The 26,723-nt window shown below is 51.7% G+C and overlaps 1 protein-coding gene across 6 annotated transcripts; it reads right to left on the bottom strand.

Moving 5' to 3' along the window:
- Positions 1–1,630: 1,630 nt before the first annotated feature.
- On the bottom strand, positions 1,631–26,676 carry mideasb (mitotic deacetylase associated SANT domain protein b). Of its 6 annotated transcripts, none has more exons than XM_076023166.1 (13): positions 26,391–26,676; positions 19,442–21,306; positions 16,228–16,500; positions 14,958–15,306; positions 14,357–14,432; positions 11,960–12,102; positions 11,150–11,253; positions 9,048–9,123; positions 7,742–7,830; positions 7,107–7,250; positions 6,647–6,787; positions 5,477–5,679; positions 1,631–4,417 (listed from the first exon to the last, which is right to left on the bottom strand). In XM_076023166.1, the coding sequence occupies exons 2-13, from the start codon at positions 21,077–21,079 to the stop codon at positions 4,183–4,185; spliced, it is 3,471 nt and encodes a 1,156-aa protein (XP_075879281.1). In that variant the 5' UTR covers positions 21,080–21,306; positions 26,391–26,676; the 3' UTR covers positions 1,631–4,182. The 6 variants fall into 6 exon arrangements, with proteins under 6 accessions (XP_075879281.1, XP_075879280.1, XP_075879279.1 ...); XM_076023165.1 differs by lacking the exon at positions 26,391–26,676 and adding an exon at positions 26,240–26,384; XM_076023164.1 differs by lacking the exon at positions 26,391–26,676 and adding an exon at positions 23,570–24,096.
- Between the last annotated feature and the right edge of the window lie 47 nt (positions 26,677–26,723).

The raw sequence follows: 26,723 nt of genomic DNA, 5'->3' as shown, positions 1-26,723 counted from the left end.
TCTTGTTACATCACCACACACAAACACACGATGAGGCTGTAAGTAATTAGCTTCTGCTCGCCGCAGCTGGATGGGTCTCTCTCCAACCACTGCGCCCTAACTCGGCGCGTGCGCACAAATACATCCCTCGGGTGTTATGGTTTCTGCAGAACTGGTTCAGCCAGAGTCCACCCACACAAACATACACCGAGGTCCAGCACCTAGTGTTGCTACCTTTCATTCAGGAAAATAAAGGAGGCCTCCCGAAGTGCTCGGGGCCATGGCCACCAAAAAAAACTTAAAATAGAGTTCCAAAAAAGTATATGTTTCACATAGTTAGAACTGCATTGATCCCAATAGAATAGACACTAGAAATAAGCTGAATGTTTAAATTGGATCGAGTATGCGTATTGGAATTGCGTGCAGCTACGTAGATTACGGCTTTCAACGCAAACTCTACGGAAACGAACGTGAGTTTGCATCCAAAATAAATTTGTACGTTCAAGACAACTCAGACATACGGGACAAATCCCGTCCCGTATCTATTATTCTGTATGTTACGGGATGGTTGGCAACTCTACCACAACCGCTGCTGTCAAAAAAGCACCCAGAGGAACCATCTCCTCCCTGGGAGGAAGGCCTTTACATCCCAGGCCTGGTTCTCCATCAGTGAAGTTTCCTCCCCATCTTGTTTCCTGAACTTAACAGCCTTGTTAGCGCTCGTCTCTGCCAGCGAGGCTTCCCGCTGCTGCGCTAACAGCGCTCTTTATGCAGTCGGAGTGCAATTAGCCCCCTTTTCAACAATGTTAATTTGGGCTTCTGCATGAAACACAACAACATCCGCTCCCACCCCCTACTTTGATTTGATTTGATTTGTTTATTTATTTCGAACATGTGTGTCTTTGTGAACTTCTCAATTACAATTAATGTGGACCAGGAAAACAAACAGCTTTGAGGAAGATTGTGACGCACGCAAATTAGCACAGCGTGCTAAGTAAAGTATGTTAACCTGTAGCAGGCAAATGACGTGTTTTAGCCCAACGAGTTGCTAGCATGGCCTGATTTTAGCCTCTTTTTTGGGGAAAGTGTGTCAATGTTATATAGAGAAAATTTTGTAAACGCGCATTAGCCAGCAGGTAATTGCATTTCGGCGAGACAATTTTAACTAGGGAATTTATCATTTTATTATCCAGTACGTACATTATGAATATCTTGGTTGTTTTCTACTTCGATACGATTTTTATTTTACGTATATTTTACGTCCATATTTACGTTGGGTTTCTACAACCGTTTTTAATCAGACACAGAAAAGGGTTTCTTGGATTTTTCGAAGCAACGCCGCCCTCTGCTGTCCTCTCGTGTCTATGACTTCGCGTGGATAAAACCCGCGCAACAATGCTGCCATCTAGTGGCCGCTCTCCTTCGACGTCAGACCACAGCCAGCTCTGCCGGGCTGCTGGGGAAAGAAAACCAAAGGCTCAGCCAGAAAAGCTTCGTGAATGCGTATATATATATGTATATTTTTTTAAAACTTTAATATACAGTGCTTCATAAATCATTACTAAAAACACAGGTGGTAAAAATGAAATCAAGAACAAATAAGTTACACCGTAGTAAAAAGCTCTTGAGATTCCGTTCCATTTTTTTTCCCCCATTAGTGTGAACCCCCGATATGAAAATAGCATAGAAAGTATGCAAACGTAGATTCTTAATTCGTATATATCTTCTAATATTTAGCTAAATAAACCTCTAACACCCCCTCTTATAAATTCCCTTGACCATCTGGATGAAACGAGGAGACTTTACAAAGGTTCCGCCTCTGACCGTTTATATTTAAAACAAAACAAAAAGGAAAAACCCTTCAACAGACCTTTGTTTAATTCCCTGTGAGGACCTCAAGCTCCAAATAAAGAGGAAATATAAATTAGCATACCAAACGTGTGAACAGTCTGCGAGAAAAAAAAAAAAAAAAAAAAAAAACATCTCTGTACACTCAGTTTTAACAGTTGACTTCAAAAGCACTTGCACTCACGCACACATGCACGCAACACGCACACATACACTCGCACACAGTCTGTGCATAGACCCGGGGTTTAACATGTGGAGTAACTGGTAACTGGAGCCGTTTCGAGTCGCTTGAACCCCCCCCCCCCCCTTCCCCTACCCTCCCCTCCCCAATACCGCCGTGGCTCAGCCTTTAAAGGAGAAATAACCCTTGAGCCCACTTCGCTGCAAGAGGCAACAGAGGTTGGCTGCAGGCCGCAGGGCTTTAACCCGTCACAGTGCCCTGCAGTCGACTCTAAGGTAGAGACGAAAAAAAAAAAAAAAAAAAAAAAAAACCTTGAAAAGGTCACCCCGAGGGGAACCAGAGGTTCACCAGAATCCAACCAGGCATTTGGATCCTTCGCCCATTTCTCATCCGAACCCCCCCTCCCTCCCCTCCGTCTTCATGTTTAAGTAAGGCCGGTAGTATTTAAGGATTTACTTTTCACCCCCGGTCCCAATTTCCACGTCAACTCTGCAGCTGCACCTGCGAGTTCGGATTGTCGTGTCCTTGTTGCCTTTCCCTGCCAGACAGGCGGTAGGTGGCGATCTGTACTTGGACGCCAGACAACGAACGTGCATCGTAAGGTTTCGCCAGTTCAGCAGAACGTCAGAATTAGTGTATAAAAAAAAAAAAAAAAAAAAAAAGTAAAAAAATGCGTCGTCTTACACAACTTTGTTCCTGAGCAGCAAAGTCTGTTAGCCGACCGGCGACAACTTAACGATACAGCTGCATCCAAAAATGAGCCAAACTCTATCGATCTATCTATTCGATCCGTCTCTGGGGACGCTTGTTTACCGCCTTCCCCCGGCAGTCGGCGTGGCATCGGGGTCGACACGGAGCGGGCGGGAGAGGGGCGACTCCTTCTATTGCACATACCTATCTGCCTTTTTCTTCATTTCTGGCGTCAAAACAAAATGAACAACGAAAATCTCACAGTTCTAAAACAGTCAGTGATCAGTATTAGTTCTGTTTAAATAATAATATTAATAATAATAATAATAATAATAATAATTATAATAATAATAATAATAATACAAAAAAAGCAAAGTAAGCTATGGACAAGAACAAATAAAGCGCTCAATCAAATTGCAGCCAAAAAAAAACAAAAAAACAAAAAAACAGAAAATGATAATTACAATAATAATAATAATAATATTAATAATAGTAATAATAATAATCATCAACAAGAATATTCACAAAAACAACATTAACAATAACCAGCTCGCTACGCAGGCAGAAAAAGTAACATTAACCTGTATGTATACATATATATGTATACATATATGTATATGCATGTATACAGGTATATGTATGTAAATATATATTTATATATGAATAGAAAAAAAAACCTCAACAACAGTGTAAAATTGATTGTCATTTCCAGATAAAAAGCGTCAAAAACATCCAAGGCAGCAACAGTGAGGAACAAAGTGGCAGAAGACAAAATAAACCGAGGGGGGGTGTGGGGGGGCTGAGAGGATTCACACAGTCCCAAAGAACAGCGGCCACCACCGTGCGTGTGTGTGTGTGCGTGCGTGCGTGCGTGCATGCGTGTGTGTCGGGGGAGCTGGTGCACGACATGCGTCTCAGAAAAAGCTCTTGGCAGCCTGGAGAGCAGAAGAAGAACAGCCAGCAACAAAAGGCAACAGTTTGCACAAGCCGCCCGCCCAGCCGTCCGTCCACCCGTCCGTCCGTCCGTCCGTCCGTCCGTCCGTCCAGCGTGGGACACAGGAAGTAACAGCATGGTTCCCACCCCCACCCCCACCCCCCGCTCCTCCTCCTCTGTGGAGCCAGTCAGAGGGAGAGGGAGAGAGAGAGAGAGAGAGTTTTCCATCTGAAGGACTGAGAGAGTTCTGGTGGTCGGTTTGTGCGAGACCTGCTGCCGCCAGATGGGGGCGTGGCTGCGACGGCCGAGCGAGCCCTGTGGTGAGGAGAGGTAACGAGCAGAACGCTGCGCTGTCCAGGACAGTAAAGGGTGTTTTACGCGCACTCACTCACGCACACACAGACACCCACACACACACACACGCACACACACACACACACGCACACACACACACGCACACACACACGCACACACAGTCCCGGATGTCCCCGACCGTAGACATCGGTGTGAATTCTGTCCCTGAATATGTCTTCCCGACTCGTCCCCCCCTTCACTGCCAGTCCTCGTCGTCGTCGTCCTCGCCGTCCGTCGAGTCGTCGTTGGTGCTGTCCCCGCCCACCTGCCGCGTGCCGTTCTGCCGCGCCGCCAGGAAGGCGGCGGCCTCAGCGGCGGCCTTGGCCGCGGCCCGCTCCTCGGCCTCCTTCTGCCGCAGCGCCGCCGCCTTCTTCTCCTGCTCGGCGTGGCTCTTCATGTGGGCGCTGCGACTCTTCACCTTGGTGAAGACCCTGCGGGTGAGACAGGCGGCGGCGCCGGGTCAGCGCCGGGGAGGATGAGCGGACAAAAGCTTTTCAGGGTTTCAGCGTCAGGCCATTTTCCGAGGTTCAAGATCTCTTAGCTAAATCAATAATACTAGATTATATACATCGTATTCATAGATTAAATGACAAGTCGGCTGAAAGTCGCTACTGAGATTGCAATGGGGGTGGGGGTGTGGAGGGTGTTTAATCTTTAAATTGGGTCTTTATTTGGCATTATCTGTTAGGATTAGCGATATTCCGACTCATTGAATTCCCGTCGTGTCGGAATAATGACTCGTGCGGCAGCTCGTAATGAGGCAGGCGGCCGGCTGGAAAAAGGTTGATCCGCTTTTGCATAAAGAGGAGCAAAGTGGTGGAGCGGCGCTGCGTGGGCAGAGCCGGGTCGCTCTCACGTGTTCTCGTCAGCTCGCCCGGTTGGCTGACCTGTGCCGGCTCTCGGACGATAAGTACTGCTCTTTATTTGAGTTTTCTTTTCTTTTTTTTCCCCCGGGATGGATGGAACGGGGGGGAAAAAAAAAGATACTAAAATCTGATTCATTTAAAATATCACGTGCATCTCATGCATCAATGCTGGAATAATACAAATGCTAAGAAACATGATCATTTCAGTATGATTGACCATGATGCTTTGCAAAACACCTGCAGCCTCGTTTTGGCTGTTGTGGACTGCGAGGGCCTCGCTCGACATCCTGCGACTTCGCCGCCAGCCTCTGCAGCGCCGGCTCCTCTCTAACGAGCTCACACCGTTAGCTGCTAGAAATAAGGAAAAAAAAAAAAAAATGTACCAAAAAAAAAAAAATTGAGAAAAGCTCTTGTCAAGTCAAGTCTCCTGGCAGAGCGGCAGCGACGGCTCGCTTCCTGTTGCTAGGACACCGTTGGCAACAACAACAGGCCCGGGGTGCTGTTTAAAAAACCAAGTATTCAAACACCAGCAGACGCTCGCTTCTGTTTACCCGCGCGCCTTCCAAACGGGCGCCGGCGGAGGAACCGGCGCCACTGAGGTCGACCGGGGGGGTCCGAACTCACCTGCCGCACTTCTTGCACGGGAACTCGCCCTCCGGATTGGCCGTCCCCCTGCCGCCCGTCGAGGGGCTGGGCCTGCGGGCGGCATTGCTTTCGTAGCGCGCTTTGGCGGCGGGAGCGGCCGGGTGGGGGTGTTGGATGACCCGGGTCAGAGGTCGCGCACCTGCAGCCTCCTCGGGCCCTTTCATGATGAGGACGGTGCCGGGCTGCAAGACACAAGAGGGGGTGAAGGGTGAAGCCAGCACAAAGGAGGGGCTGAGGGGTCAGTCGGGTTAGCCTGAAGCTAAAAGCTCACATGTGGGATAATATTACAAAGTTTGAAACAGCTGAGGTTTAAAACAGAGGCACAGAAAAAAAGCTTTGATAACGAATAACAATGCCTGCGAGCCAAGAGCCAGAAAACTTAGCCGGTTTCTTTGCCGCTGTGGCGCGATTTGCACAACCGAGGCGGCAAAAAAAAAAAGAAAAAAAAAAAAAAAAAGCGGCATCGAAGCCGCGCTTCCAAAATGAGTCGGCAGAGGGCGGCAAAGCTGAAACGCTCGGCGGAGTGAGCTTGGCCCCGGTTCAAAAGGACAGCGCGGGGTCCCAGGAGGACAGCCAACACCGGCTAACCAGCTACACGTGAAGCTTTTTGACCCCGACCCACGTCCGGCTTGTTTTTATTGGATTCGATGTCACGCCGCTGCCCGCGCTCCTCACACGACCCTCCCGTCGTCCCGCTGCTCCCGCCCAGCTTCAATTAATATCCAATACGCAGGTTTTAGTGCCCCCAGTATTTGCGTTGGGTGCATTTCCTTCGACTTAGCAGATGATTTGAAACAAGCTAGCAGCAGCAGGCCATGCTGCAGACACACGGAAATCCATCATCATAATAATAATGATAATAAATCGCATTATCGCCAGGGGAGGATGAAATTACATCTCTCCTTAATATGACGTTGTGTTTTATTTCTCACAATCCCACAGGCACTGAAGACGCTGCGCAGGTTTTGCTTACGGGTCCAAGCAAACAACTGTTGCAGCAACCACAGCAGAAACGAATCACTGAGAGCCGAGCGCAGCGACGCCCCCCCGGAAAAGACTTAGCGGGAACCCAACTGAGTTGGGAGACAAGTTTTCCCATCGCTCATCCAACGCCCCCCCAACCCCCTTGCTTCGTTGCTTCTTACTCACATTCTGTGCGGCCTGCAGCGCATGTGTCACCAGGGCGGGGCCCAGCTGCTGCTGCTGCTGCTGCTGCTGCTGCTTCCTGTCGGCTGAGCCCTCCCACTTCCGGCTGTCTTCCTCCCGCTGCGGCTTCAACCTGTGAGAGACCTGTTGGAGCGAATCCACCACAGAGTCAGTCCGGGAGAAGAAGAGCCTCTGGCATGTGTGCAGCTTCTTATTATTGTTTTAAATAAACAGCAGTGTGTAAAGGTCACGTGTGTAAAATGTTTAAGTAAGGCCGGTAGTATTTAAGGATTTACTTTTATTGCACTGCGAGTACGGACTTTTATTTGTGTATTTATGGGCAGTATGTGAACATTTTCCCCAATATAGAAATCATAAATTAAACCAAATTTTAAACATTGGACCTCTAACAGGCTAAAATCAATACTTTGCACACGTTGCTTGTTTCTGCGGCCCCGCCCACCTTCTGCTCCGCCTCGTCCTCGGCGGCGCGGCTCTCCGCCGGCTCCGTCTCCCCGAAGAGCAGCGTCCCGTTGCGGCCGATCTTCACGTGCTTCTTGTAGGTGTAGTAGAACTCCACGCACTGCGACACGCTCTTCGTGACCACCTGTGATTGAACACAGACACTCAGCAGTGCGTGCGCAGCGCGACTGTTCTGAAGGTTCTGCACGCTTGAGGAAATCTGCGATGGTTCATTGAAATTTAGACGTTTCTTTCAGGCGCCTAATCAGTTCAGCCCGGTCAAAGTGCACGTGAGCACTCTGAGGCTGAACCTCTGCGACGAATCAATCAGAAGTCATTGTTTTGCAGTGACTGTGCTTCCTTGGCCCCTCCCACCCAGGGTTGGGAAAAAAAAAATGCCTCTCTCTCTCTCTCTCTCTCTCTCTCTCTCTCCCTCCCTCCCTCCCTCCCTCCCTCTCTCCTCCGACCGTTTGGTAAACGGTCAGTGGGAGGAAGTCAGCGGCGCTCCCACGGCTACGGTGCAGCAGCTGAGACTCCGGTTCCACAGTTTGAGTGCGTTTCCTTGCGCGTGTGTTCTTTTTAATTTTCCTTTATGCCCTCCTCTGCATCCTCGCGCTCGGAGAGCTGCAGACGTACCTGCTTCTGCACCATGAAGAAGTCCTTCTTGTACGCCGTGATGCCTTTGTTGAACTGCCGTCTCTCAACTGCGGTCCAGCTGTCGGACCCTGGGCGGCAGAGGGGCAGAAACACAACACCGCTCAGAGAGGGGGAGGAAGAGGAGGAGGAGGAGGAGGAAGATGCAGCTCCACTGCGGCTGCTGCTGCTGCTTTGGAAACAAGGAGTTGCTCCCCCCAACCCCCACCCAAGACGAAACTGTGAATGTGGCGTCGACCCCGACAAGTTCAGTCCCACACCCCCCACCCGGTCCCGTCCCGTCCCCCGCCCACTAAAGAAACGCACACACACACACACTCCCTTTTAAATCCCTGGATAAACAATGACTCTCCTGTCTTCTGCTGGGGATTAACCACATGCTGTAAACCCCCCCTCCGCCCTCTTCTCTCCCCCCTGCTCCCTACCCCGTCGACCCTGACAATCCTCCACAGTCAGTCACCCCCACCAACACCCCCACCCACCACCCCACACAGCCCTGACACTCTGGCTCCTGCAGCTGCTGAGTTGCAGCCGCTCGGGGTCTCCGGATCGCCTCCCCGGCTGCCCACCGTTTCAAAACAGAAACAAAAAGAAAAACTGAACCGACGAGAAAAAAAGGGGATAAAAACTCTGATGTCTGATTGTGACGATAACACCTTGTGTTATATCCTGACCTCTTCCTCCTCCTCCTCCTCCTCCTCCTCCTCCTCCTCCTCCTCCTCCTCCTCCTCCTCCTCCTCTTTAACTCTACATTAAAACACCAGTAGGTCTACATTAAAACTGTGGGTCCGGTGACTGCCGACGATATCACATACGGCAACTCTATTACGACAAACTACATTGCGGTCGAACAAAGGAACGAACAAAGGTAGGAAGGAAGGAAGGACGTAAGGAAGAATCGATCATCAATTGATTCTATCTTTCTTTAGATCGTTTGTTTGTTCCATCTATAATATATATGTATATAGATATAATCATAGATATATGATTATATCTATCTATGTGTCTATCTATAATAATTATATCTATCTAGCCATCTATGATGTAGTTTGTCCTAATTGAGTTGCTATAAGATGACGGACAGATCTTGTAGCACGGACAGATGCTGTACCCACACTGGCTATGAGGAAGCAGGAAGTGTGAGCACAAGTTTCCCCACAGTCACATGACCAACTTAGTAGTTCTGTTTTGATTGAAACTCATTAACTGGCAAACACTTCTTTTTATCATTATTATCATCAAGCTCTGAGGGAGCTTCATTCGTTCTTTCTTTTTTAAAGGGGCTTACCTGAGTAGTGGTAGCTTGCCAGACAGTGAGATTTGGGTAAAATTGGATCCTTGAGCATCATGAGGGACAGCGCGGCCTGGCGGGAGAAAGGTGAAAAAAAAGTTTTTTTTTATTAGATTTTTTTTTAAGCACACGGTTGATTGTGAAACCTCACGCGCCGACCGCAGCTCACTGTACGCGTATCTGTATCCTGATCACCGTTCCGCCACGGTGGAATCGAGCGCCGCTCTTTTTTTTTTTTTTCTTTCTAGAGAAGAAACAGTCACACTCTGCACGAACGCTGAGAGACGAGCTGCTGCTGCTGCTGCTGCGGCGGCGGCGCCAGCGCGTGGGCGCCTGCACGGCAACACAACAGCGCGCCTACGCACCACCCGCCGAACCAGTTGCTAACCAGTGCTCCCATCGCGCTGCGCCACGGCCGGCGGTGCGCTGATAAAAAGTGAGAGCGGAGCTGCAGGGGCGAGACGGGTCGACGCTGCAGTGTAAGTCTCCTCGTCGCTCGTTGGGAAAAACACAACCGGATGGACGCAGACGGTTACACTGGATACAAAGGCCACTCCGCAATTTCTCTCTCTTTTTTTTTTTTTTAGATGTCAGTCATGGTGTCTGCTCTGCCAGATGACTTTGCAGAAAAATAGTCAATGTAAAATACATAAATATATACATCAGCAGACTACTCTTGTGAAGATAGCCTCTTAGTGCAGTTTTAATATAGAAGCATCTTAATACAACCCCGCTCGACTCGCAATAGATGTTTCTGTTCACGGTCATCTACGAGAAAAACTCCCATTTTTATAAGTGCAGCCACTGAGCCGCGGCGCCTGAATTATAACCACGCCGCTGAACCCGGTGACGGCGTGCCATTCGCCGGCGACGACGCGACCAGGAAGCAGCCGATCACGAGGGCGCCCCCGGCGGCGTTCCCCTCGGACCGCCGCTCGGCCTCGATTCGTTCTTCTCCTCCTCCGTCCGCCGACATCTGCCGGCACCTGCGCTGCTTCAGAGCTCTGACATAATTAGCAGCTGCCAGCAGCTGGATGGAGACGCACGACTTGTGTATCCACGGCGCCCCCCCCCCCCGGAAGTCGCAGATCGGGTCGTTTAGCTCATGGAGGGGTGAACGAGAAGATGAATTCTCCACCGTTTGGGGTTTTGTTTGTTTTGTTTCAACGATTCTTCCGCTGAGCTCCTGTGCCTGTTCCGCACAGCGGCAGCGGCAGCAGCAGCAGCGGCGTCTCTGCCGCGCTTCAGACCGTTTAACAGTTCTAATCATCTCGGGAGTCTCGAGTTTCAGTCTTCAGATCAGTCACTTCCGTTCCGCGACCACTGAGAGCGAGGCCGTTTGAACGTGGCGAGGAGCACTCACAAGTGAACAGTGAGGGGCAGAGAGGGGGAGGGAGGCTACTCAAGGACATGGCAGAAGCAGGAAGTATTACAGAGGTGTGTGTGTGTGTGTGTGTGTGCTGAAGCGAACTCTGCAGCAACCCGACGACACGCAGCTGCTCTTGCTTTGCTCGGACCTCAGCGCTTCACTTCTCCCCCGAGCGACCAGATGGATGCGGCGCATCTTGATTTGTCACGGCGATAAAAAAACAAAAACAATCCGGATTCCCTAAATGGCACTTTTGCACAACTCCTCCTGAGCAGTAGTGGCGTGCAAACCCTTCGGGGGAAATGAATCAACGCGTCGCCCGCTGGAGAAGTGGAAGCCGAGCCGGCGGGCAGTCGGCCGACGGAAGCGATTCCTGTATGAGGAACTCAAAGTCTTCACGCGTTCAACGACCCGTCGGATCCTGACCGCTCCGCACTCGGGCGTTCGCCTCGAGCGAGCCGCGTGGGTGCGATTTCGTCGCGTCTGACTGACGCGAGCGAAAAGCGTCAGCGTCAGCAGCGCCGCGCAGAGGAAAATCCACTTCCTTCTTAGCGCGAGAAAAAAAAATAAAAAGGTGCTGTGAGAAACGTCACGTTCGAGTGCAGATCTCGGAGAAGCGCAGCAAGCCGGGAGAGAGAGTCTGCAGCCCCGCCTCCCTCCCCGCCTCCCCCCATCCATCGCACACAACGGCCGCCTTGTCGCGGGGGCCCGGACGCTTCTTGGCGCTCACCATTATGTCGCCGTTGCACTCGTACAAACAGTGGAGGGCCAGCTCCTGGTTGGTGCCTCCCCCGCAGAAAACGCTGGAGCAGGCCAGGTGCATGAGGTCCTCCACTGAAAGAGAGCAGCCAGACAGACAGACAAACAGGCAGACAGGCAGACAGGCAGAAGGCGTGAGTGGCAGGGGAACGACACAGACAGATACACGCGCTTCTCCTAATTGGTGTTTTTGCACTCGGTGTTGGCAATATTGCCTTAAGCCTGTTTGTGATAAAGGCCACCGCCCTGCAATTAGAGGACGTGTGATTATAAGTGCATTTAAGGCTTTTTGTGTCCTAATCTCTGAGGCTCGGCGGAGGGTTTAAACTTCCAAGACACAACAGGTTTTGATCGAATGTGGAGATAGAATTTCAATTTTTAATATTAAATTTTGGCTCTAATGCTGCGTAACACCTCTTTAAAGGTCCAGTATTATACATTTTTGACAGTTTTAGGTGACTAACCAAAGAAAATTGTTGATGTTCAGAAAACAGCATATTTAGCCCCCTGTTGACAGCCTCCTGCAAAAAAGAACCCGACGCCTCATTGGACCTTCAGCGTGTTTTGGAAGGTGGCAAGGTGTGGTCACTAACCTGTGGGAGGTGCCAGAGCGGCATCGGCTCCCTTTGTGACATCACAAAGAGCCGATTTTCACCGACAAGGTGACACACATTGTTAGAAAACGCTGACCAAGCAAAAAAAAATTTCCACACAACATGGGGCCTTCCGATATTGGGCGAGTGGATGGAAGAAGGTGCTGAAACTCTGCAGCCGCTCCAACCTTTCTGCTTGAAGTCGGGCTTCTCCTCCAGCGCCGTCAGCGGCGCCCACACCAGGTCTGCTCGGTGTGGGTCCAGCTCCACGGCCGTCCGCTGCCTCAGCTCGGGCACCTCGGCCTGGTACCGTGACCCGATGTTTATCCGCCTGGCGGGTGGGGGGGCACAGAACATGAGAGTGAGTGGCGGCAGGTTTTAAGCCTCCGATGGCCAAAACCAGACGTCGTGAATCAGTATCAGATTTGGGTTTTTTTCAGCCAGCGAAGCCTCTTTTATTCATGAGCCCGATACTTTTGACTCCTCCACTTCTTTTCTTTTCATCCTCAACCGATCTCGAAATTGTCCCTGGAGGACTGCGGAGGCTCAGAGTGCTGTGCCGCGTTTTAAATTCAAGGCTCGTTACGCCTCTCTCTACCGCTCTCAGCATAATGAACCAAATGAAAATGATTTTTTTAATTCATTTTTATTCATTTATTCATTTTTTTAATTCATATTCCACATCTTGGTCTGGGCGTGTTGACCGTGCTGAACGGGGAGAGGGGGTGGGGGGTGGGGGGGAACCGGCTCGTAAACCGAGAAAGCGGTGCGTCACTATGGGGGCTGAACGTCAACTGAAACCAGATGCCTGGGCTGCTGGAGCTGTGAAAATCGTGGCGGTGTACTAAGAGACAATCCTGTTGGAGCATGCCCTCCCTCGCTCCCTCCCCTGCATATCCAGTGGGCCTGCAGTATCTCCAGCCCAGTGTGTGCAAGCATGCGTGTGTGTGTGTGTGTGTGTGTGTGTGTGTGTGTGTTCTGGAGTCCTCCCCCAGGGAAGGTGGGCTGCGTAAAGTCCAACAACAACGGCCTCGTCTCTCTGTTTGCAAGCCGGCCGGATTTAGCTGAGAACACGATTTACTGCAGGGAGGCTCTGCTAGCCACTGCTCGCTAACTCCAACAAAAAAAAAAAAGGGTTGCCATGCGCACAAAGCCGCTCTACAAAACGGCACCTCGCCGTCAGCGCAAAAAGCACAAAAGAGCCCTTGACCTGTGGCTGGAGGGGCGAAAGCGACCAGAGCTGCGGCGTCGCCGGCCGACTCGTCTTGCCGCTCTGCACCGTTTCAAACAAGCCAACCGTCTGTGGGGGCCTGAGCTCGCGTTCCAAACTGAATCGAGCGACCTGGCACGTTCGCATTGGGAACGTTTCCCTCATGCAACTGAGAGGAGGCCAGAGTGCAGACGACCCTGCAGTCTGCCAGGTTCCACGGCGGTGCTAGTTTAGCCAGCCAGAGGCTAGCTGCACAACAGCCGTCCCCGAGCCGCGTCCGGCTCGGACGAACCCGCCGCTGCCGCGACATGCCAGTCTATTTAGCAAGAGCTAGGCTTGCGGCCACTTCCTGCTTCTTTTTTTTTCGTTTTCTTCACGGGGGCCCTCGAGGGGCTGCTCGCGCAGCGGTCGCTTCCTGCTTTCGTCAACAGTCAAGAAAGTCGACTACAAAGGAAGTTGTAGAACCTGGAGCCATTCAAAGGCCTGTTGAAAATGCAGCTGACAGAATGGATGAGCGGATATAGTGGCCGCACAAGGCTATGTATAAAACACGGGTGGTGCTATCCGCACAGTATTCTTTGTATGAAGCAATTATATTTTTCTAATTCATTTTATGTCAGCTGCGGATTTTCAGCGTCCAACCCAAGCAGCCTGTACTTCATCATAATTCAATCGACACCAGCCTTAAGACTCCTCTTCGCACAAAACATCCTGGCGTCCTCGCGTCACGTTTTGGGAATGCAGCTGGTCGACAAAGAGGGCGCCGGCGAGACAAAAGGCAAACTGTCGGAGCCGTTAACGGCCCGACTTCCCTCGTTAAAGCCTCGTTCGTCTCCGCAGATTTCACTGTCGAACCAGAGCACATCACTCGCTTTTTTTTTTTGCGATTCCGAGAAAGCAGCGGCTGAGTTGCGAGCGCGGTGTCCTTTACGAAACACTTATGCAAATGGACAGCGCTCTTCTCCAAAGAGCAGGGCCACGGGCCCTAATCCTACCTCCCGCCCCGCTGAAGCCTCGAAGGCCCTCATTTGGCCGCCGATGCCGAGCGGTTATGGCAGGATGCACTTTTATCGAGCGGCGCGCTGTCGCCGCCATCTGGGGGCGGGGGCTGACGCTAACGCTAGCAGCGGATGACAGGGCGGCAGGCTCCAGCAGGGAGGGTTCGCAGCGCCGCGGAGTCGGACTTCTCCGGCGGAACGAGGCACCAGGAACTCGTTCCGGGTTCTGAATAATTGATTTGCAGAACAGAAACTGCAGCGACAACAGCGGTGGTGTAATTTCTCTGGGAAAAAGACGTCATCTATAATAGAGGCTGATTTGCAGAGGAGGGAAGAGGAAGGAGGAAGGAGGAAGCGGAGGAGGGCGGGAGACTTACGGCTCGATGCTGACCGGAGTCACCTCGCTCATGGCAGACAGCACCGGCGGCGTGATGTCGCAGCTGTCTGTCAGATCAACACATACAAAAAAAAAACCAACAACACACATACGTTTAATTGATCACACACAAGTTGAATGCAGGAAGAGCCCAAAGCTTCAACAAGTTCTGGCAAATAGAATTAAATAATTGATCTGTTTTGAGAATTTGTGTTGTTAACAAAAAAATGTTATTACTGCATTATTACAATCAATGTTTTTTTTTCTCAATAGACACTGATGTGCAGCAAAAGCAGCGACTGCACTTCATGACTGCTGGTGTCATGGAGAATGGTGCTCCAGTCAATAATAATTCTTCTTCCCATATATTGATTTACCTATTCAACATTCAACAAGACACAATGCACATTAGGCATCCACGCAGATCTCTTTTTCTATAGCTTCTTTGTGCTGCACTTACATTTAATCAATACAATCATACGGACTTAAAAGAGAGCTCATAACAATCATTTGGGGCCAAACTGCAGCCTCTCGTGTCGCCACAATTGAAGCGGTTTGTTGCTGTGGCTGTTTTGTTTTGCTTTGCTTTTCCTTGCACTTACTGGAGCGCAACAGGCTGCGTGTGGCTGACTTGGGGGTGGCGGGCGGCGGCAGGCCCTGGCTGCCGGCCCCGGCGGCCGAGGCGGCGGAAGACAGGAACGTGGCGAAGTAGAGGCCCGAGCCTTCGCGGACGGGGCTGAGGATGGGCGGCGGCGTGTACGGCGGCATGGTGAGCGGGTTGTCGGCCAGGCGGACGGGCGAGCGCAGGTGGCTCTGGTAGGGCGTGATGCTGGAGTAGACGGGGGGCGCAATGAACGGGCTGGGCTTGGGCGGCGGGATGAAGAGGGGCTCGGGCCGCGGGCGCCTCTTGGACTTTTTGACGTCGTCGTCGCCCTCCGTGCCGCCGTTCTGCTGGTGGAAAGGCAGGGAAAGGGGGCGGGGGAGGCTCGGTGTTAATCTTCCGAGTGAGTGACGACTGGAAAAAGAGAAACCAGGGAGCACCCCCCGACGCTGGTCTGTAGGGTACACGATGTACAGGCAGCGCAGCTAAACCCCTGTAATCTGTTTGAACTAGGACACGGCGTCCAGCTTACCAAATCCAAGCCAAATCAAACATGGGAGAGGAGAAAAGTATAAAACAGAGGGGGGGAGGGGAGATGGCAGAGTGTGAGGGGGGGAGGGGACTGTGTGCGTGTGCGCGTAAGTGGAGCGATGTGGCATAAACGTGAAGGTTTAATAGCTGGGGTTCAGATTGGAAACAGACGTTGACGAACCACAGAACTGAGCTGTAACACTGTTCAAATAAAGTTCAAGGTTTTTTTTTTAGTTTTTTTTTTAAAGAGGTATAAATTCCCTTGAGTGTGTTCTAGCATGACGACATATCTTGTCTCTAGTCGGCCACTGAACTGAGGAATTGGGTCCGCACTACACTGGTTTTGTTGAGTGTGGTGGAAATTGTCCCTCTGTGATGTCACAAAGGGCAGTGATAAATCTTCCAGGTTTGTGATAACACCCCCATGAAGGTGTTGGCCCCACCCACACCGAGACCCAGCTGTTTTTGTTCTTTTCCAAGTGTGTGGAAGGTCCAACAAGGCCACTCTGGGCAGGATGCTAAAACAGATGTCCTGTTTAGTGTAGTAAGGTTGTAAACAACGGGGCTAAATATGTTGTTGTTTTTTACTTAATGCTGTAAACGGAGGGCTAAATAGGCTGATTTTTGACAATTAACCAGGTGGAGCTGCTCCACTGGAGCCTGTGATTAAAAAAAAAATAATAATAATGTAATATGCGCAATTTAAAGAGCATTTTTTTCAAATATGAAGAAAGACAAACCTGGTCTGGGCTCTCCGACGCCGAGTTTCTCAGCGAGCGTCGGCGGGCGACGATGACCGAGGGCTTGTGGTCGTCCCGCCCCGGCTCCTGGGGGTTGCCGAGTCGGGACGACCAGCAGGAGGCCGGCGCGGCGGCGTCCCGGTCGGGGGCGGAGGGGTCGTGCCGTCGCACCGGGACGGACACGGGGATGACCAGCGGGACGAGGCCATCGTCCCGGGGCCGCTTGCCGTTCAGGCTCTCGGCGAGCGAGGGGCTCCACGGCCGGTGGGGGTCCTGGTGAAGACAGGTGAGGAGGGGGGGTCATCAGTCGGCATCACGCAAAAGTCTTTTCGCAAGCGGTTTACAAAGTAAGTAGTAGGTAGTCTCGACCACCGTGGGTGTATTGTAAGAACTGGAAACTGGACTGGCTGAAGCGGCCACATCCTCATCAAAGCAAGTTAACAGAGAACCGCCGAATACAATAATGAAAATGAACAAATCAGGCACAGGAAGATAAAAAAGATGAATGATGAAAACACAGAGAGAGAGAGAGAGCGAGAGGCTTGCGGTCCGTCGGCACCTTGTTCAAGTGAACGGCAAAGTTAGGAGGGGAAAAAACAACAACAACAAAAAACCTCACAGCGGCGACACAGGATCCGTTCCCAGACGCATTCTTCGCGCTTCTCTGAGAAGCCATGACGGGCGAGTGAGCGAGGTCAGCGAGCGGTGCGGCGAGGTGCGCACGACTTCAAAGGCCGCCGAGCCGCCACATCAGTGGCTGCCTGCACCCGCCCAGGCAGCAGCGTTCGCTCGCTGCAGCAGCTCCACGCACGGCCGCTTCCACTGCATCACTGTTAGCTGGTGGAAAACTCCAGCCAGCCCCTCACACACACACACACACAGGCACACACAGGCACACACACAATCCCTCTTTGGGGGCTGCAGGGTCGCCATGCATGATGCAGCGCTCAGCAGAATGCCTGTGGGCCGCTTTGGTGTGTGTGTGTGTGTGTGTGTGTGTGTGTGTGTGGTGGGGGGTTGCTGCATGGCCGGGCTGGAGCTTCTCCCCCTACCATGGGACAGAAGCAGAGGGGGGAAGGGGGGTTGGAGGGTGGTGGGGTGTGCAGGCATGTAACCAAACACACTGCGTGAGTCCGGTGTGTGTGTGCGTGCGTGCGTGCGTGCGTGCGTGTGTAAGCTGCGAGGTGAAATCCAGGCCATGCTGCAGTGCAGACACACTGACTCAGTGCCGTTTGGCAAGTGCGCAACCTGTTGCACAACCGCTCGGCACACAAACACAGATAAGCGGCGCCTTGTTGATCTATCGGGGTGTTTGCGCAGCGTCGGGACGTCCCGCGCGAGCCGTTTCTTTCGACCCGCGACGCAGAGTGCCGCGAATCGGGTCAAGTGCTATGCAAATTCCAACGCACCCTTGTTAGGGTCTGCCAAGTCGTCAGAGGTGAGAACCGTCCTGCCTTCACACTTCTGCTCGCTCAACTTTGTTAGAAAATCTACTTTCAAACACAGCAGCTCCGGAAAGCAACTCCCCCTCCCCCCATGATGTCACAAAGGGCACTGACACCCTCCCTATTTGGTGACAACACTCCCGGGGAGGCCTTGGCTCCGCCCACTGGGCCCCGCCTCGTTTTCGTCCCCTTACGAACATGTGGACGACCCGACAATACACACTAAAAATACACACGGCTACACGAGCAGGTTATTTTTCTTTTACATAATTAATCATGTGAAACTGCGTCACTGAATTCCAAGCCGGGGTTGCGAGGGGGGGTGGGGTGAAGACGCTTTTACGGCTTCTATCACAACAAGTGTAAAAGGGACGAAGAGCAGGCGGGAGGGAGGGAGGACGAGCTGCGAGTGAGCGGCGGCGGCGGCGGTTGGAACGCAACAACAACACAGCGGGTCTGCAGCGAAGGTCACGGCTGAGGGTGATGGCGTCGGGTGTGTGGACACAGCGCAGTGTGTGTTGCTTTGAAGCGACAGGTTTCTTCATTTTTTTTAAAAACATACTTGCAGCTCGGGATGTTAACAATTAATCAATTACCGATTAAGAATTTAATCGATTAAATCAAATTAGTTGCAATGAATTGGACATCTTTGACAGGGGGTAGTCAATATCATTATGAAAGTTCCAGTGGCAGGAAAGAGCAATTTGCCCGTAGATACTGTGACGGTCATAATATACCAAGAACGAGTTACTTTTTAACAACTTAAAAAAAAGTTGAAATGTGACTCACCAGAAGTTAACTTAAAGTCAGAGGATAAATGCATAACGTGTTTTTACTGTTCTCTAATGCAATAATGAGTCACATGGGAACCGCAACATTATATCGAAAGGTTAAATAATCTGTTCCTGACACATTTTTTTATTGTGAAATTTAGGTTCTCAGGAAAAACCATCGCCAATCAATTAATCGTTAATCGATCGATAAGGTCAATCAACTAACGACAAATGAATTTATCGATATTTTCATCCCTACTTGCAGCGTCTCTTCGCCTTGAGCTCAGCCACCCTTCAGAGCAACAAGCGAATCTCCGCACAGCGCGGCACAACACAACACAACACAACACAACACAACACAACACAACACAACACAACACAACACAACACAACACAATCCTCTGCGCCCTGTTTTTTATTTTCCTGCCATTTGCGTTGGGGCCATTTGTTCCAGTTACCGTTCCCGCTCAGAGAGCCCGAGGAGTCCCACTTCAATTACGCCGCGATGCGACACCAGAAGAAAAGAAAAAAGATTTTCTGCTTGTGCCGTGCAATTAAATCTTCCCGCTCGCAGCGAAGGCACAAAACTGCGGCACAATGAACCGGGGGACCCGGAACAATCAAGTCTTTCCTGTTCCAGGTTATTTGTGCCGGGTTTCTCGCTCGAGAGGAAACAGCTGAGGAGCAGATGAGAAGGCAGCGAGAGCAGAGAGTGTGAGTGGGGGGTAAAGAGTACAGAGGACAGGCGTGGAAAGAAACGAAAAACCCGATGAGTAAGCAGAAGGAAGAGGCAGAGAGGGAAAGGCGAGGAAAGGAAAAAGGAGAAGAAAGAGTAATGGACGCACCGATACCGGGGTTGAGTACTCTTATTAAAGCACTCGGTATCTGTATCATCGAGTACTGAAAAGCAAGTACTCGTACTCTACTCATCTTGTAAAAACAGTGGTATCGGTGCATCCCCTTGTACTATTGATTTACAACCAGCAAAATGCTTACGTGTGATGGTAGCGACTCCATCTCCGAAGCCTTCTGGGCCAGGGTCTCCAGGTTGACCTCCTGCGACACCCGCCGCTTCCTCCTGGTGCTCTGGATGACTCCGGTGGGCGCCGCCTGGACGTCGCGGGCCCCGTTCTGGGGGCCCTGCGGCCCCGGGGCAGCCGGCTGCTCCGAGGGGACGGGCAGGAAGGGGTTGTCGGACGGCGCGCCGCCCTCCTTGGAGAGCCGGCGCGACCGGCGGAGCTGCGCCTGCGACTGGAGCAGCGCCTCCGGCTGCGGCGGCGGCTCGGAGGGCAGCGGCAGGGCCTGCAGGGGGTCCAACGGCTGCTGCGGCTCCGGCGTGATGTCCTGGATGATGGGCTCCTGGATCTTCAGGGGCAGCGGCGCCGAGGGCTCCTGGGAGTGCACCACCACCGGCTGTGGGTGTGGGTGAGGGTGCGGGTGAGTGTTCTGTGTGGCCGGGTAGTAGTCGACCAAATGGGGGTTTTGTTGTTGCAACTGCTGATGTTGCATTTGTTGCTGAATCTGGAGCTGCTGCTGCTGCTGCTGTTGTTGCTGTATCTTTTGTTGCTGCTGCTGCTCGTGCTGCAGCTGCTGCTGTAGCTGCTGCTGGACATGCTGTTGATGTTGAATGATGTGCTGCTGCTGCTGCTGCTGCTGCTGCTGCTGCATTTGATGCTGCTGCTGCTGCTGCTGCATTTGTTGATGCTGCTGCTGAAGTTGCTGCTGGATTATGTGGTGCTGCTGCTGCTGCTGCTGCTGCTGCTGCTGTAACTGGTGTGGCGGTTTAGCTTGAGATGCGTAGATGGGTGGGTTGGGCAGGGTGGTCCTGTTGCCTTGCAAAGCCTGGTAGTAGGCGGGAAGGTGCTGCTTGGGTTGACCAAAGGCCAGTTGGAACGGCTGCAGGACGGAGCTCCCTCCTGGGTGGGAGGAGCCGTGCTGCTGGGGGTTCAGCGCTCCGGGTTTCAGAGTGTCTGGAAAAGCCTGGGGCTGCTGCTGCTGCTGTGGCTGCTGCTGCTGCTGCTGCTCCCAGTCCACACTGCGAACCTTGACCATATCCCGGTACGTCTCCATGGCATGGTTGGGCAGCTTGTCCACGCCTCTGTTGGGAGGCTGCTGCTGCTGCTGCTGCTGCTGCTGCTGCTGCTGCTGCAGGCCGGAAGATTCATGTATTGACTTTGCAAACGCATTCTGGTTCCTCGAGTCCGTCACTCCTCCGATGTAATTAGCAATGTTTGGTCCCCAGTTGGACATGGTGCTCCAGGACACCGCCCTTTGCTGCTGCTGCTGCTGCTGTTGCTGCTGCTGCTGCTGCTGCTGCTGCTGCGTGGCCTCCTGCTGGGCCCACTTCATGGGCACAGTCTGCTGATAGTGGCCCCTGTTCTGGTCGCCCTTGTCGGGGCTGAAGATGACTGAGTTGAGGTACATGTGCGGTCCCTCCGGGTTGGAGGTCACCGTGCTGGCGGCCTCGCTCTGCCCAGGGTCCGAGGCGACGCCGCCGGCTGTGACGTAGTAGGACGCCTCGGGGTGCTGCGCCGCCTCCTTCATTCCCACACTCTGCTCGCTGAAGAACGTGATGCGCTTGCCCGTTCGCTTGTTGCTGGCTTTCTGCTGGGCTGGTACGCTCATGACGGGCATGAATGAGCGCAAGCGGGTGAATGTTTCCGAACCAGAGGGGGAAAAAAAATAATGTTTGACTTGAATGCGTCGGGGAAGCGAGTGGGGTTTAAAACTGCACTGAAGTCTGAGTGAAGAGCAGCGACGACGGTGAACTTGTCTTTCCCTCTGAAGTTGGCCTCCTGGGAGGCTGCTGGTCGGGGATGCACGGCTCTGAAGTAGTGTTTCTCTCACTCAAGGGCAACTCCCTGTGGAGAACAAAAAGGACAGAGAGAGAGAGAGACAGAGAGAGAGAGAGAGACAGAGAGAGGGGGGGGTCAAGAATGGAGCCATCAGACTAAAGGGGTCCCCGCAGGGGGCGTAGGGGGGAAACTCATTATCATCCGTGCCTGAGCCATTTAAAAACCTGCTGTTTGCTCTTTCGACAATGGACCTCCGCTGAAAGGTATCGGGTGTGAGAACAGGGGACGGGGTGGGGTGGGGTTGGTGGAAGGGGTTTAAGTCTGAGCTGTGTCATTATTCTCTCAGCTCATGTGACACGGTGACATGGAACTACGTGCAGGAAAAGCAGAAACACGACAAAAAATAAATAAAAGACACGTATACCACCAGGGCTGGACGCAATTTGGGAAAACAACAGGAAGGTGGCAGAGAGATAGACAGCTGAATCAATAATTCCTGGAAATGATATTACAGGATATTACTGCACCGCATTTAATGATGAGCGGTGACATCAGCGCCAGAGGAGATGAACCGAGGGCTGTGTTTACTTTAAAGCGCCACAAAACCCCCTGAGAGGGCTGGGATGGAGGGCAAGTGAAGCGCTCTTTCCAGGGAAAACTGCGAGCAGGCGAAAGGAGGGCAGCGGAAATGTCCAGAGTTGTCGGGAAGCGCGAAAAAAAAAAAAAGAAAGACTGGAGAATGAACGCACTTTGAACTGAGGCTGCAGACTCGGAAAAGAAGGAAGGGCAAACTGAAAGTGAGCAAGCGTGAGTCACGATGACACCAGCAGAACGAGGGAAGCAGAGAGCGGGGAAGAGTGTGTGTGTGTGTGTGTCGGGATGGTGGGGGTGGTGGGGAAGTGAAAAAGTCAGAATGGCTTGCAGGCCGTTGCCGGCTACTCGGCGGGTTTGACAATTGCCATAGAAACCTGAGGGGGACGCGCTGAAAACTACGACTTGAGGCGGGCTGATTTTGACAGCCCGCTGGATCTCACCAGCACGCGGACGCCCCGGGCGAAAATGAGTTTCTGCCGGAAATAAATGAATGAATAATTAAAATCATCACCTCTAAAAATTTAAACTTGCCCCCCCCCCCCCCACCAAAAAAAAAAAAAAGGCCAACTCTGGCAGCGCAGGAAGTAACTGATAATTGTCACCCTTTACTCTGGTGGCCTAGTAAAACACGAGCTTCTTAAAATAGACGGCTGCAGCTGTTCGGATCCTGCACTGTCTGGAAGGGGGGGGGGGGGCACACCGCTGACTGAGAAAACTGAATGACCATGCAAAATGGCAAACTGCGTGCGTGCGTGCGTGCACAAGCGATGCCATGTGATCTTTTATAGGCGTCCGTGGCCATGTTGTGCAATCTTACGAAACGCATCCTTCCCCTCTCCCTCTCTCCCTCTCTCTCTTGCTCTCGCAGAAGCAAAAACGTCAACGTGCGCGAGTGAGAAGAGTTGCACGCGGGAAATAAAAAAATCCGATTGCACCGAACCGACGGTTGCAATCGAGTGGATCGCGGGTGGTGACGCATCGCGCGCGCGAGCCCGATATAAACAAAAATAAAATTAAAAATTAAAAAAAAAAAGTAAGGCGTTGGGATTGCGTTAGAATGCGTGTCGGGCAGCATTAGCCGCCCTAATCCAGCGCCGTTTTCTCATGTAAAAAAAGAGAGAGAGAGAGAGAGAGAGAGAAATGGGGCCTGCGCAGCAGCAGCAGCGAGGCTGTGGCTGCACGCTGCAGCTGCAGCAGCAGCAGCGTCGGAGGGAGAGAGAAAAATAAGAGGAAACACATGTCGAGCCCTTTGTAAGACACTCGGGACGCTTCGCAGCAACACACACCGAGCGCGAGCCGTGCACACTGCTGCTGCCCGAGCGAGGCCGCGGCCAGCTCAGCGCTATTTACTGGAAGCCCTTTGTTGCAGGAAACGGATTATCCAGCCACTAATGCCGCGTTCAACTTGCAAACGCAACCATGCAAGCGCCAGCCGATCTAAAGTGTCGCGATCAGGGGGGGGTTGAAAAGAAAAAAAAGAAAAACGAGGGCAGACAGAATCAGAGTCGACTTGTCAACAAGGTTGACGCTACGTCACATGTCTTGTTGCTGGGTTTTTCTTGCCCTCCTTGCACTGCTGCTGCTGCTCTCGCCGGAGGTAAACAAAACTTTGTCAGCGAGCTGCTGCGGCCGCAAAGCGAGGCGCCCTGTCGAACGACAACAATAACAACAACAACAACGGCGGCGGTGGCGGCGACAAAACAGCGCCACCAGCCAGACACTCGTCGATACTCACTGCGCTCGTCAGGGGAAGCTGCTACCGGCGGCAGCCGCGCTCCTACTCCCGGTACTCCCGGCCGGCTGAGCCCGCACGATCGCGACCTGCGACGATGACTGCATACATCCCGGGGGTTGACTCATGCCTCGCTGCTGACCTCACTCACTCGCTCGCTCGCTGCTACTTTCCCTCCCTCCCTCCTTCCCTCTCTCTCTCTCTCTCTCTCTCTCTCTCCCCCTCTCCTTTCCTCCCCCCAACTCAGCCACCCCTTCCACTGCTGTTAAGTCAATAGCGAATAATAAAAACAGAGAGGACTTGGTGGTGGAGGGGAGCTCGATCGATGCACTCCTTCCCCTGAAACCGCGGCGCTAATCTGCAGGAGCGCGGGCGCATTGCCGCCGCCGCTGACTGTTGCACATTATTGCACGAGGATTGCACGAGTGGGGGTGGGGTGGAGTGGAGTGGAGTGGAGGTACGCGACGTACGCACGCACACGAGCAACGCAGCCCCCTATTATTTCTGCTGTATCTCCGCGTCTCGTCTTGTGACCCCCCTCCTCCTTCTTCCTCTCGCTTTCCCAGCTACCAGCTCGCGTTCCACGCCCACTTCCGTGCCCATATAAGGCCTTTCCTCCAGCGTGCGCAACGCTCCCGTAATTTACGGAGCAAGGTCCCTCTCAGCCGATGCGGGAAATTCCAACACACATGGGAGGACCGCGGGGATGGAAGGGGACGGAGGGGGGGGAAAGAGGAGAGTGAGGGGGGCGCACCCAGCATCTCTCCGCGTGAGCCACACACACACACACACACACACACACACACACACACACACACACACACACACACGCGGCTGTACGCTTACTCTTTTAGGTGGTAGCACTAGTGCTAGCAAGTTAGAAATTTTAGTAGCACACCCAGTTGGACGGTTAGCTAACATGTTTATTGTGAAACTCATTTGAACCAGGAAATGTAGTTCTTGAATACTTTAATTGAGATGGATAGTAGACACGTAGAACTACAACTCCCATGGAGCAGTTTTACCAATTAACGGACGGTTACTTGTACAGGTCAAAAGCAATGCTAGTTTTCCCACTTCATGAGCGTGTTCATGATGACTGCCTTGCGCAGCTCATTCGCACATGTGCGAGTGGACACATATTTCTCTTGTAGGGTGAGTTTTATTTGCAAATGCGACAAAAACTGTCACATTGTACAGCACCGCACACACACACACACACACACACACACACACACACACACACACACACACACACACACACACACACACACACACACACACACACTGCAGCAAGAAGAAGTGAAAGTGTGGGGGTAGAAAATATGTAAAAACGGCTCGTGGTTTATCGAGGAAATGCAGAGGCGACAATCATTTGCGGATGCTTCACCTTCCGTGATGTGGTTTTTTTTTCCTTAGGTCAAAGGCTATTCTGACTTCAGTTTGATGGGGATGTGGATTTTTGCATTCTTCAACCGTTAACGCACATGAAGTCATGTAGAATCGGTGATGTATCGGCGGCGCTCTTTGTGATGTCACAAAGGCCACAACTGCGCTGTTTTTCGAGACACGCCTTCCGAACTGTGGAGTGAGTAGAAAGGAATAAAGCTTTGTTATTCATAGAATCTGGACGTGCTGTAGTTAGAAACTAATACAGTAAATTCTACATAGTATGGAACCTACACACAAAGCCCAGGACGGAATAGTGACAATTATTGTAGAATTAAGTCGATAAAAATCCTCTCGTTATTATTTTAGATCAGATAACACAGATACTTAATTAGATTCCGTAGACGATTATTTGCGACCTTCATTTGAAGTGGCTAAGACAATTATTCAAGAATAAATATATAAAGGACAGAATGACTCCAGCATCTCGAGAAACTCGGCTGCGCTTGCAGTAAGTGCAGCTGAGGACTTGATCAGGCCTGGGGGTGGGGGGTGCACACAGTGCAATAAATAATATGTGAACCCCCCAAAAACACCTGCTCAGATTGCAGAAGACACGCAGTCACTAGCAGACTGACACAACTGGAGAGTTGGGGGGTTTTCTTGTGAGGCAGCGACATGCTCGGCCTCGCCTGGCTGCAACGTCTTGAGAGTCGAAAGCAGCTGACAGAACAAGTATTTGACACAGGCCACGTTTTCACCAAATCAATAAGCATCTTATAATTATGATTGTATCACACAGTAAATACTGATTACATTTTGATTGTGAGGTTGATGGAATAATTTTTTTTTGTTGGTATTTTATAAACCACAACATTAATTTAGAAATGAACCTTTGAGCTTGTATGCTTCATGAATAAGTGCATACCTTTACACAACCGTGTTTATTATCAAAAATGTCCCAAAATTGTTGTGGTCTTGCAGTAGAAAAAAAAAAAAAAAAAAAAAGTGTGACCACTAACCATAAGCCAACTTACCGGCAAGGTAGCGTGAAAAACGTTGTAACGACTGTATATGGAACTTCTGACATGTTCAGTGTGTGAGTGCATGTGCGCCAGAGTGGGGTCAGCTTAGGTGAGGCTAGCCTGCTTCAGCTAGCTACACTGTATACGGACAATGCATTCAAGCTGCCTCGAAACGGCGTATCATGTACATAAACCGCCAACACACACGCACGCACATGTAAACCACCGCGTTAACGATGTCATGCATAAAGATACTCACGCGGATGCCATGGCAGCTGGCTCTTCATTTCCGCGTCATCCCGGTGCCGCCGTGCAGCGACTAGCAGAACGCCAGCGCACATGCTAGTGCGGCTCTGTAACGGCCACTTTTCATATTTCACAGATTCCAGCAGAAGGCGTCAGCACCTCACCTCCAACTCTGGAACAATCTCGGCCGGCAGCCAAAGCGAACGACGCTGCGCTACCGTTCACAGCTACTGCCACGACGATACACGCGCAGATTGATTACAGTTGCACATGCAACGGGGAAGGAGGAGAGGGGGGGGAAAGGAGAACTTGGATGTTGATTATGACGAACAGCAACAGCTTGGATGAAGTACAGTAATAAAGCAGAGACGACTATCCCGGGGTGGCGGGGTGGGCGCGTGCCGTTTCTGATTCGCTGTAGCTAGCGACCCCGAACGTTGAGAAACCGACTTCTGGATTTCTGGCTAAGATAGTTCACAGCCACTACACTGAAATTT

Source organism: Nelusetta ayraudi, unplaced genomic scaffold (genome assembly GCF_046127955.1).
Source record: "Nelusetta ayraudi isolate G7.1 ecotype Tasmania unplaced genomic scaffold, CSIRO-AGI_Nayr_v1 ptg000015l, whole genome shotgun sequence".
Classification (NCBI taxonomy): Eukaryota; Metazoa; Chordata; class Actinopteri; order Tetraodontiformes; family Monacanthidae; genus Nelusetta; species Nelusetta ayraudi.
This window is presented reverse-complemented; position numbering and strand designations above follow the sequence as displayed.